This window comes from Haemaphysalis longicornis, unplaced genomic scaffold, assembly GCF_048455015.1.
Source record: "Haemaphysalis longicornis isolate Haplotype H1 unplaced genomic scaffold, Haemaphysalis longicornis Haplotype H1 scaffold_10, whole genome shotgun sequence".
NCBI lineage: Eukaryota > Metazoa > Arthropoda > Arachnida > Ixodida > Ixodidae > Haemaphysalis > Haemaphysalis longicornis.
Window position 1 is genome coordinate 13,165,124 of NW_027526204.1, and position 12,472 is coordinate 13,177,595.

General features: G+C 44.7%; 1 protein-coding gene across 4 annotated transcripts in view; it reads right to left on the reverse strand.

Moving 5' to 3' along the window:
• The window catches only part of LOC144158202 (deoxyribonuclease TATDN1-like), a 71,264-nt gene that overhangs the window by 52,035 nt on the left and 6,757 nt on the right, over nt 1–12,472 (reverse strand). For 3 of the 4 annotated variants that reach the window (XM_077688903.1, XM_077688900.1, XM_077688902.1), the window contains exons 2-3: nt 4,655–4,766; nt 3,929–4,020 (exon numbers count right to left, since the gene is read on the reverse strand). In XM_077688903.1, coding sequence (XP_077545029.1) covers nt 3,929–4,020; nt 4,655–4,694 — 132 coding nt within the window. In that variant the 5' untranslated portion in view covers nt 4,695–4,766. The remainder of the gene's footprint in view (nt 1–3,928; nt 4,021–4,654; nt 4,767–12,472) is intronic. The other variant, XM_077688901.1, reaches the window with a different exon arrangement.

Sequence of the window (12,472 nt, forward strand, 5' to 3'; positions counted from 1 at the left end):
GTGCATTGTGCTTTGGTGGAGTCCGAAAATAGCATGGTATGGATGCGAAAAGCGAAAACGCCCGTATGTTCCAGAATTCGGCACACGTTAAAGATGGTCAAAATTAGCCGGAGCCCTCCACTACGGCGCACGTCATCGACAGTGGTTCGTCGGCGCGTTAAACTTCATAATCAATCAATAAAAATAGCATGGTAGCGGCCTAACGCATTTTGTACAGCATTACATAAGAAGTTGTGCATTCTTTACTTTCTTTCATCAAAAGAGACGAAAACAGTCCAAACGGATTTAACACGACAAAGCTACATGTAGGGTATCAGGAGTGCAGATAACTCTCATGAGCATCTGCAAAATGCGCACAAATTTTATACGCACATCACGGTTGTCGTCGTATTTGATGGTCCCTAGAAATCCACCTTTCGCGGACTGGAATCAAATTGGTTCAAAAAAGGGGCAACAGCGCCCAAAGTATAACCCACGACAACGATTCCACGAGCCCAGACGCGCTAGGGGTGAAACTTCAAACTTTGGGCGTATTTAATACTGCCTTTGAAGCTCGAGAGGGCCGTGGATTAGCTTAAACCACCTGAAGTTCCTTAATGCGCGCTGAAACCTTCAGAGGCCAATTTCTTGCTGGTCCTCGTTTCTTACTTACGACGACATACGGTCGTAGTGTCATTGTGAATGACTCTGCTATGAAATTCAAGCAAGACGAACAACAATCTGACCTGCGAAGTTATTTTGCGGGCAAAATCCTCTGACGTGTGTTAGAGACCCACTGAGAAGCGCACGTAAGTCCCAGACACGCAAACAACCGCATGGGTATGCGACGGATACAGGAACACGTACATGTCAATTTCAGTCACCAAGCAACGACGTGTGCGTAAAGTTGGGTTCATTATCATCAGCAGCAGCATGTCTACACCCACAGCAGGACGAACGCCTCTCCCATAGATCTCCAATTCCCCCGGTGCTGTGCTGACTGCAACCAATTTGTCCCCGCAAACTTCTTGAGCTCATCTGCCCATCTAACCTTCTGTCGCCCCCTGCCACGCTTGCCTTCTCTAGGAATCCACTCTGTTACCCTTAGTGACCAATGGTTATCTCGGCTTTGCACTACATGCTCTGCCCGCACCCATTTCTTCTTAATTTCTACTAATATGTCCTTAACACGCGTTTGTTCCCTGACCCACTCCGCTCCCTTCTTGTCCCTCAATGTCACACCTATCACCTATAATGCATGCTGGTTTCATGTATCATTGAGCAAGCCATTATCTATCATCGCCTTCAGGCGGGTACCTCCGGTCTTGCACGTAAAGAGCCAACTTTTTAGAAAATGTCAAAGAAATCCAACTGATTTACTCGCGAGAGAGGAATTTAAACAAGTAAGAAATAAACTTACTGCAAAATTAAGGCTTGCAAAAAAGAAATATCAAATCACTGAATTTTCCCTTTGTAGAAAGAACACAAAGCAAACCTGGCAACTGGTTAACAAAATAATTGGCCGACCGCCAAAGGCTAATATTGATAAAGTTATCGCGGACGCTTTCCAATGCCAAACTCCAGAAGTATTAGCTAACAGCTTTAGTGACCAGTTTTCAGGAGCGCTTCAAAAAGTGCATCAAAATAACCTACAGTCTATATCTGTTCTAAAGTCTTCATCATGTTGTAATTCTGCCTATTTACCAATGGCCACCGAGTTTGACTTATGGCAGGCCATGCGAAGCATGCCCATTACCAAGTCTCCTGGCCTGGATGGAATACGATTACGAGATCTTGTGTGCAATTTCAGTCATATTAAATTAGTACTACTTTATATCATTAATGAAACCTTCAGAACGGGTAGAATACCCGAAGGGATGAAGATCACGGTGATACGGCCCCTATTAAAAAAGGGCTCAAGAAAAAAATTTGCAAATTACCGGCCTATAGCCATTCTGAATTATTTAGCTTGTGTACTTGAGAAGATAGTTTACAGCAATATGAATTCATTTTGTCAGAAATACGATCTTTTCAGCTCTCATCAGTTTGGGTTTCGCAGCGGGTTAAGTACTATTCATCTGCCTGAAGAATTCAGTGACCGTTAATGTAGTGAAATTGATAAAAATAACCTCGTGATAACATTATTCATAGACTTGCAAAAAGCATTTGACACAATAGACCACTGTATATTACTTAATAAATTGAATGATTTTGGGTTTAGGGGTCCTTATCTTGCCTTTTTTAAAGATTACTTTTCTAAACGTTTTCAACGCGTCCGGGTAGGTGATTGTTATAGTAAGCCGGTACTAATGAAAACCGGGGTACCCCAAGGGTCAATCCTCGGGCCGCTGTTATTCAATATTTATGTTAATGATCTGGCCAGTCTTTCCCTTGAATCCCATGTCTATATGTATGCCGATGATACTGCCGTAGTTTTCCCTTGCACAGATTACAATGATGGTGCCCGTGTCTTTCAGAGAGACATTTGTACCATTTTAGACTGGCTGACCGATAATCATATCTACATAAATAAATCGAAGACAAATCTTATTTGCTTCCATAGCCCTTACAAGTCTTTTCAATCAGCTTACCCATTACACTTGCACGGCAGTAAATGCAATAACTGTTCTTGTTCCGTGCTAACACTTCAACATAACGTAAAATACTTGGGGTAAAAATAAAATTGATAAAAATAACATCGTGATAACATTATTCATAGACTTGCAAAAAGCATTTGACACAATAGACCACTGTATATTACTTAATAAATTGAATGATTTTGGGTTTAGGGGTTTGACGACACACTTTGACGACACACTTGATTGGGGCCTTCACATTGAATACGTTGCCAAACGCCTTAGAGCAGTGTGCGCTTCCTTGTATGCGCTGCGCTCTATTTGCAACACTTCAGTTAAAAAGCTTGTATATAAAAGTTTAGGAGAGACCATTATCAAATGCGAAATTACAATATACGGTCTCGCATCATCTTATAAGCTCAATATTCTGAACACCACCCTCCATAAAATTGCATACAACCTCGCTTATAGTACAAAGCACCACGGTGAACCAATGGGAGATGTCATGAAACAATTTCATGTGTTACCTGTTCAAAAGCAATTTATGTTTGATGCTTTGTGCAAGCACTTTTATCAAAAGGAATTCAAAGTTGTGAATGTTAACGCTAGACCTTTGAGAAACGTTGAAAAGTTTGTATTGCCACGTGTGTACACCTATTATGGTAAAAAAAACCGTGCCTTTTATGTCCCACATTTATTTAACAGAATTAAAACCGAGCCAGTGGTTAATAATATGAAGCAGGTAAAAACATTTTTGATGTCATTTATTGCGGACATTGAATGAATGCACTGCGCTGTTTTGGATGTACCCAAAATACCATTGCAACAATTTGAAATGCGACTGACTGCTAAATGCCTTTCCTGTGTATGTAAGTAAAAAGTACCTTGGCGTTTTTTGTTTATTCCCTTTCTTCTTTTTTTTCTTTTCCTTTCTTTTTTTTTTTCTTTTCCTGGGCATGGCAGTTGCTCAAGATATTTTCCTTGCGATTGTTGGGCTCCTTGAGCTTTCTACTCCCGTTGTGTCCCAATTTGCGTCCTCCTGTGACTGCCCAGCGGCGCACACAAGCCATGCGGCTTATGCGGGCTGGATAATGTTTTGTATTTTGAAATGTGAATAAACATTATTATTATTATTATTATTATTATTATTATTATTATTATTATGTATCAAGTATCACAAGCTTCATGTATCACCTATCAGTTGGCTTCATACATGAGTTAAAGCTTTTCTTGTAAAAAGTCGGCTGCAAAGCGTGCATGCATGCCGCGCCCAAACCTTACAAGAGCGAAACACTCGAAGTCCGCCATCAACCGTTATCACTGTGATATCGTATACGATATTACACTGTCTGTCATAAACAAAGAACAGATACCTTTTCGACTCCGTTGGCCCTGGCTCTCTCCAAAACCTGGTCCAGGTCGTTGGGGTGACTGCACGACCCGTACATGCCTCGAAACATGGGGTCTGCACACAAACGTATGTTCAAGTGTTAATGGTGGAATGCAACGAGCCGAGTCACTACCTAAATTTTGTATGCGACCAATGGATCTCTACGGGGCAAAGGTGAGACGGGAATCGGACTTCAAGTTCCCGCATCACTAATTGCCGAATCCCTCCTGTCGAAGTCGCTTGTACAGAGTTACCATGCGCGCATTTTACCTGTGTGGCATTTTTCCGCAACCACGTTTGGTGGCAAAGTTGAGCTTTCGGGTCGCCGTCAGAGTTTCCCCAATATGATGGAAAAAGGGGAGCGCGCGAAGGGGAGCGGTATGAAAAGAGAACTTATTAACTCTTGCATTGTATCTGAGGACTCCGTAGAGACCACATATCGCCCCTTGGCCGATAAAGTCAGATAACCGTCTCATAAGTCCCGTAATTGCGCAGTCGATATATCTATTGCCAGTGAAACTGAAAAACGATTCATTGCTTGCTTGAGCGAGGGCAAATAGAAGGGGAGAATAAAACAATCGGTCAGCGGTCGTAATATAAAAACACTGCCATGAACAATTTGAACGCTTACAGTGCGCACATATACAACTGCTAAGGTGAGTGCAACTGGTTAAAGCTTCCACAAAGTAGCCAATGGGAGTCTACTAACCAGTAAGGTTCGTTCCAACGTCGATGAGTTTTGGAGCCATCACTTCAGAACTCTACACGCGAAATACTTCAAGCCAGGGCCCCGTTTCTGGAATGAAAAGAAAAAGCTGTAACTGAATGAAGAAAGATAGTTATCCCACCAGCTGTATGAAGTACAGATCACCCACGTAGAAAATTTACACGTATTTATGTTTTGCTTCAGTTGTCAATGGCAGTGACTATGGCTTTGGTGTTAATTAATTAAACTTGGAAGGACAATGGTGAGTCCTAGCGAGCGTCCGTTTGCGTCCCACAGAATACTATCAGGTGAAGCAGACTGGCATTCTGTAACGTTGACAACTTCAGTGTCAACTACCTAAATATTAAAAGTGAATTAAACTCGCAGCAATAATATAGCCACCTTAACGGCTAATTGTAACATACACCATTTCCACTCTTGCTAGATATGATAAAACAAGGGTAACAGCTAGGCGTTCTCTGAACTCGCCCTCCTACCTTATATGCGCATATATTGACTGCAGACAAGAATCCTCAACGTTTGCAATTTTACTGTGAACTAATTACGAGAAGTAAATGAAACTGGGCGTGATGATAGAGTCGTCTTAGCGGCTGATGGTCACACCATATCACAAGAATTTGCTGTTTTCTGCAAGCATACCCCTCCCGTAGATTCCCATGTGCTGACTGCAGGCGGTAATTCTGTACTGTTTACAACTTTATAGGGACCGAAGTAATAAATACAAATAAATGAAATTCTGCGCAATCATAGAGTCGTCATGTAATCGTCGTGTAATTCGGGGGGGGGGGGGGGGGAGAGTTTGGTAAACAACAGTGACCGCAGTTCTCTGCTGAGTAGTCACGATAAAGTTGGTTTGGCCGCTAGGCACGTTTGCATGGACAGAGCTTCAAGGACAGCCTCGGGGGTTTGGACGCGAAGACACGGAAAAATGCATGGAAACCTAACCCACTATAACTTCGCTGCAAAAAAAAAAACACTCCGAAGACACCTGCGCACTTCTTATGCGTTGTGCACGGGAAAGCATTGCTGTCCGATTGAATTGATGAGATATCCTTCTTGTTTAGCGCTGAGAATAATAGGGACTGTTGCGCCGCAGGGCGAGGTCAACCGCGGCAACGAAAGGAACTTTATATACGCATCTACCATACCTAACACAGAGAGCTCTACAAGAAAACTTACTGTGCGTCTCTTTTTTGTTTGTTTGTTTGTTCTGCGCTCCGACAATTGCCGTGTTTCAGACGGTGGTCCCGACTAGGACATTAGTCGTTAGTTCCTTTTTTTCATGTTTGCGGTGCTTAGTTTCACCTAGTTGTATTTTTTTCCCTTTCGTCCTCATCGTCTCGGTGTTCTAACACTCTGCCTATAAATGCCTTTCCCCCGCTTCTTGGAGAACCGTGTAGCCTCTCTGCCTTCACTGATGCCGCTTGTTCGTCTGTTGGTTTGGCATCCAGTCTTCCATGAATAACATCAGAGTCTCATTATTCTGTCGGCCCTGAACGTGTTTGGCGTCCAAACTTATCGTATAGTAAACAAAAGCGCGTGCTACTCGCGCTTTCACACCACCGCTCCGATACATCCCCGGCTCCACCGAGCTTTCGTCTGAAATCAAGAAAAACCGAACAGACACAGGTGGATTGATTAAACCTTATTCAAAACAGCAAGCGCAACATTCGGGCGACCGCTCAGTGAGAGACGTCCTCAGTCCAGGGTGCCTCGGAAGTGACCTCCTCGTGTTGTCCTCTCTACCAACCCGCGCTAGGTAAAGAGGTCGGAGCTGGCCAGCGACTCCACCCACTGCTGCGTGGTAATGTTGGGGACTGGTGGTTGGGTAGGGGTGTTGGAGCATTCTACGGCAACGCGGTAGAGGGTTCCCGTGTTTGGACAAAACGGACATGTGGCTGGGTATTGCGTAGGGAACAAGGCGTAGTATGATGTGGGGAAAAGTGTTTGCCTGTAGCTTGCGTAGTGTAACTGCGTCGGTCCTGGAGAGAGTGCAGTGAAGAGGTGGATATTTCCGTCATTGTAACTTGTAGTGGGTGAGAATATCGGCGTACAAGAGGAGGGGAGTGGATAAGGATGGGGGTGGGGCAAAGGGTAAGAGGGTAAGAACAGGGTAGTCGGCAATGTCCAGGAGCATACGTTCGCGGGCCGCGGCATGAGCCTCTTCGTTGCCTTCTAATCCCATGTGGCCTGGAGTCCATACGATGTGTGCGAGGGGCAGATGGAGATTCTGGCGTAAAACTTGTAGGTCTTCGTGAGAGAAACGGCCGGTGAGGTAGTTGCGGGCAGGCTGATTTGGAAACTGTGAGGATCGTGATGTATTGTCGGGTTCGTAAAGCGAGGGCGATGGCAGAAGAAATCCAGAATTGCATTGGATTGTTAGCTCTGTCGCTCCGCATAAACGCTCCAAACACCAATTGTTCCTGCGCGAGCCCTTACGAAGCGATACGCAGTACATCCGGCAACTGTTTATGTTGACGCGGCTATATCTACAGGCACCACGACGTTTACGCGGTCGCTATCATCAACGGTCCCAACAGTCCCCCTTTTACCACCCTCACCCTTCGCTCTTCTTCCCGCGACTGCGGAAGAGGCGGCTATTGCGCTTGCATTAACACTACGGCCTTCCCCTGTTATCATAATCTCAGATTCGAAGACGGCCATTTAAAATTTCTACCACAAAACAGCCTTCCTTGTCTGCCGCAAGTATGTGTAGCCTGTTTTCAACCGCATACTCGACTATTTTTTCAACACCAAGGCGGTGTTCCCGCTTTTCAAGAGTTCGGACAGTACGTTGATGAAAAAATAGTCCAGTATGCTGTTGAAAACAGGTTGCACATACTTACGGCAGACAAGGAAGGCTGTTTTGTGGTTGCGCCGAAAAGTGTTTTCTGTGAGCAGGTCCTGCAGGCGATCGAAAAGAATTTTAAACCTATTGATGTAAAAGCCAATAGGGCAAAAGAGCGCGCTGCGTCGTTGCTAAGAAGTCACAATCTTGAACTATACCACTGTCAGTAAAGAAAGCAGCAGATCTCGACTTGAAGCCTTTTTTGTGGTTAAAACGCATAAGCCCTAAGCCATCTTAGCGTTCCGTCTGGACGGAACGCTAAGCAAGGGCTTTCTCGAAATCCCCGTCACCTTTTCTACGCTTGATAAGGAGCGCATCCTGCACCTGTAGTAACAATTTTTAGTCAATCCACGTTTAGTTTTTAGTCAAGTTCACGAACAAAAACACAGCCTCCGAAAAAATTGTAGTCCTGGGTATTGTATTTCTGAAATGTAAGGGCGGAAAGTACATCGCACGATTTCTTTCTCAGCCAGCTATAACAAACGGGGATATAATCGCAGGAATAATATTGGAATACTGCAGCATCTGATGTTGGGACCATTTTTACAGGGCCCGTGCTCACATTTATCGAAATTTCTATTTCCCCAGAACGCGTACGTGTCAAAATTGGAAGGTTAGCAGCAAAAGTAGATAAATAGTGTTAAACTGAAACTGCACCTGTTGGCTGTCATTTGAGAACGATTTTGTTTGTTGTCCGTACCAGTTAACAGTGGTTCAGAGACCAGAGTCACGTCACTTTGTTGGTACAGTGTAAGGTATGGGGCATCTCATAGCACCATTCCCTAGTAGGCTGCATTGCAGGTGCTTAAAATATAAATTATAGCCTACATCTGATAATGTAAGTCCCAAAACCTGTGTCACCGAAGACATGCAGTTGCCATTGACAAAACCTTTTTCACTTATTCTCTACAACTGCAATGCCGCTATGTACCACAAGCTCAGCTCCAATTTCTAAATTTCAGTAATTGGCGACAGTGCCAGTGTTTCAGTAAACTTAGTTTATTGCCGCTTTCCAGGTTTCGCTAGAATTTGCGTAGACTTTTTGTCCCATTAATTGCAATTTTTAAGGTGAAATTGTGTGCTGGCGGTCCCTTTTTCTTATATTGATTTGATCAATCGTGTGGAGGCACAAACAATAAAAAATTGCACTTTCAGCCAGCTCACTCCATAGAGGTGATTTCCTGTACAAGCTGGGTCAACTTTTCAAGCGTTGTAGTCACACGCCAAGAGTATCTTCTAGTGGTAACAAGGGCCGAGCGCCAGGCCTGTTCCTATTGACAAGCGCCAGGCCTGTCAAAATTAATCCGCAGCCCTCCACTACGACGAGCCTCATCACCTGCGTTGCGTCGGCACGTTAAAACCCTACAATCAATCGATCACATATATACGTGGGACAAACCGGGAGGTGCCTGAACACCAGGTTGTCGGAGCACCAGCGTTCATTAAAAGGGAATCCACATAGCCATCTGGCGAAACACTGCAGCTCACATGGCTGTGTACCGGTTTTTGAAGAAACCACTGTGTTGTCGAAACACAGAAATAAAACAACAAGGGAAATAATCAAGGCCTTTCAAATAAGACGATCTGCCGACCGATGTATCAGTATGCCCTCAGTAGCACTGCATGACCGTGCATACGCTTATCTGAGCGACACCCTTGCATGGCCACGTAGAGTAATACAGACGGATGAATGATTGTGTTCACGGAGATTGTGTTTTTACTGCGAAGCGGCATATGTCTCCCCCCGTTTTCACTCAGGTGTAGCCGATTTACTCATAGCCGCTTTTATGCTCCTCCTCTCCACCGGCGTCCCCTTTTCCTAACTTTAATACCCTCGCCACCACTGCTGCCTCTTTCATAAGTTGCGCATACGGCTGATAACGGCGGTAGCGTTTTTACCAGATGATTGCGGATAATCAACAGAAGCGCGAAGGGGCGTCAAAACGACGTAGCTGCTTCCGCCGAACGTTTCGCAACCATTTCTGCCAGAAATGCCACCTCGCGTAGCAGTTGTCAATTCCGCCCCTGTGTACAGCAACTTGCCCGCTTGGAACTCCATGGAGTGAGCCCATAATTGTACTTCAGATGGAAAGGCTTACCGAACGACATTTTAGCCGGTGTATTTCGCGCCTAAGCACAGGCTAATCACTGGTTGCCGGTTTATGCGGTCACGGTTTCAGGGTGCAGTGCGGGAGAAGGCACACGCAGCTACGCTTCATGCCCGTACAAACGATACGCCCTTCGGGCTGGTGGAAGATTTAAACATGGAAGCCTCACGGCTCAATGCAACCAGTCAGTTGTCCTCCGTGGTCGAGCGCTTCGGGTATATGCTTCAGGTCTTCACTGATGACAGGACCATTGTGCTGGCGGGAGGTTTAAACTTGGACGTCAAACGACCCATCTGGCGTCCTTCTTGGTACAGCGCACTGGTTTGGCGTGTAACACAGAGGGTAAGATGCCTACGACGTGGGATGGAAACAGACAGTCCTGTGTTTGTGCGCTAGAGTAATGCTCCAGTCCTTTTCAGTTTCCTTCAGGGAATTTGCTCGGAAGTATGCTCAATGGCAAATTACAAAGAAACATGTTTTGAGTCGTGCACTCCGTGGACCGCGTCGCGTCAGTCGCGTTGCAGGTCTTCCTTCTTCACGGAGTGGATGGGCACTTTTTTTGTTTCTGTTTATTCGTTGCAATAATTTACCGCCATGTGGGAGATTGTTGTATGTATATTGCCAGTGTTTTTTTTTTGTTTTTTTGTTTTTTTTTTTTTTTTTGAAAATAAACTAGTGAGTTCACCACTGTCCTGTCTACTTCTCGTTCCTGTTTTGTGCTGTGTTTTTTTTTTTTTCACACTGATTTTCAATCATGATCGGGACCAATGGTTAGACATACCGCATAACTCAGCAAACGGTAGCGACAGTGGCAAACGAAACAGATACAAATACATATACTGGATTACACGATGCATTTTAGGAACAAAGAAAAACACAGATTATTTATCAAACTACAGCACTATCATCTAACATAAAACGCTTCATGGCAGCAGAAAAGTTGTGTGCTGCTTTCACATCTGCCGGTACAGCATTCCAAATAAGAGCACCATGAAATTATATTAGCCGCCGACCATATACATTTTTAGCAACCGGTAAATTAGAGCAATTGTTCGTCGCAGCTCTTGTACTGAGCGCCGGTAACTTAAAAATGCTTAGTGGTAGCGGGTCGCCATGTTTTACTATTCTGTTTATTATATCCACAACGCTTATTAGGTGAACAGAGTGCAGTAGAACTACGCGCATGTGTTGGAACAGCAATTTAATGGTATCAGTACAATTTGAAAATGTAGTAATTCTTACTGGTTTTTTTAAGCGGGTGAAAGGTTTCAAATATGTTTTTTAAATGCTGCTCCACCATCCAATACAGTAGCTTAGAGGAGGAGGAGGATAAACTTTATTGGGAGCATCGTAATGTGGTGTGGGGCCCTCATTCCAGGACTCCATTGGAGACCCCTGCCGCTACGGCCCTTTCCACCAGCCTAAGCTTGGAATCGAGACCGGAGCTGGACAGCTCCTTCTCCCACTGCTCACGGGAAGGGTGCGCGATTCTTGGAATTTTGGGGTTTGCCGAACACTCCCATACCATATGGTACAGGGTGCCCGGGGAAGCGCAAAATTTGCACAGCTGTAAGTACTGAGTGGGATGGAGCAAGTGAAGTTTTGACGGATGAGGAAACGTATTTGTTTGGAGGAGCCGGAGGCAGTGCTCCTGCTCTTTGGTTAGGGATGCATGACCGGGGGGATAGATCATCCTTTGGCACTTATAGTACCCCGTTATGTCTTGATACGTAACCAAAGGACACGCAGTCTCTAACCTACACCCTCGTGTCGCCTGGCGGGATAGATCTCGGGCGATGTCATGGGCGGTCGTGTTGCCCTTGAGGGTTGAGTGGGCTGGCGTCCAAATAATCTTCCCTTTTCTTTCGGGTGGCTTTTGCAGCAGGATGTTCAGAGCCGTTTTGGAAATTCTACCACGAAGGAAGTTTCGGCAAGCCTGTTGCGAGTCCGTAATAACGGTATCCGCATTTGTCTGGGAGATGGCCATGGCTATGCCCAAATGCGAAATATAGGGTACGTAAGGTGGCTGCGCTGAAATACTCACGGGCTTTTAATAACGTGTGGCAGCCATACGCTAACGTCGAGCATGTCTTATCTATACGAGATTTCCAGTTCATATATGCGCCAAACATGACACCTAAACATTTAAACGGGGTTATTCTCTGCAACAGCGTAGATTCAAACTGTAAGTTGAAGCTACCAAAATCGGGCTGTATCTTTCTGGAGTGAAAAACCATGCATATTTAGTTTTGTGTGTATTATGTGGTTTCGTTTAAACCATAAATTAACTCTCTGAAGCTCCTCGTTGATTTCGGATTCGACCTGATTTAGGCTGTCTCCAATGAGAATTCGCGCCGTGTCGTCTGAATACATTAGGGCTTCCGAGTAAAGCAACAGAAAGGGAAAGTCATTGACATAAAGTGAAAAAAGACTAGGTCCAATAACTGAGCCCTGTGGTACTCCTGAGATCGCTGACTCAGTACAGGACACAATACCATCTATCACTACTCGTTGCTGTCGTTCGGAAAGGAAGCATTTAAGAAGCTGATGAATTCTGCCTCTAAAGCCATAATCGTCAATTTTAGTTTATATGTTGTGGTTGACTGAATCGAAGGCCTTCCTTATGTCTAAGAAAACTACGACGGCTGGCTTGTCGTTTGGGGCCTTATTAACTTGTTGGGTTAATACCAGAACCGCAGAAGACGAGGATCTGTGTGACCGGAAACCATGCTGGTTTCGGCAAATTATACTATGTTTGCAAAGGGATGATGTAATTTGCGCTGATAGTATGTTTTCAAATATTGTATTAATAACACTTAACATAGATATTGAACTGTAGGTCAC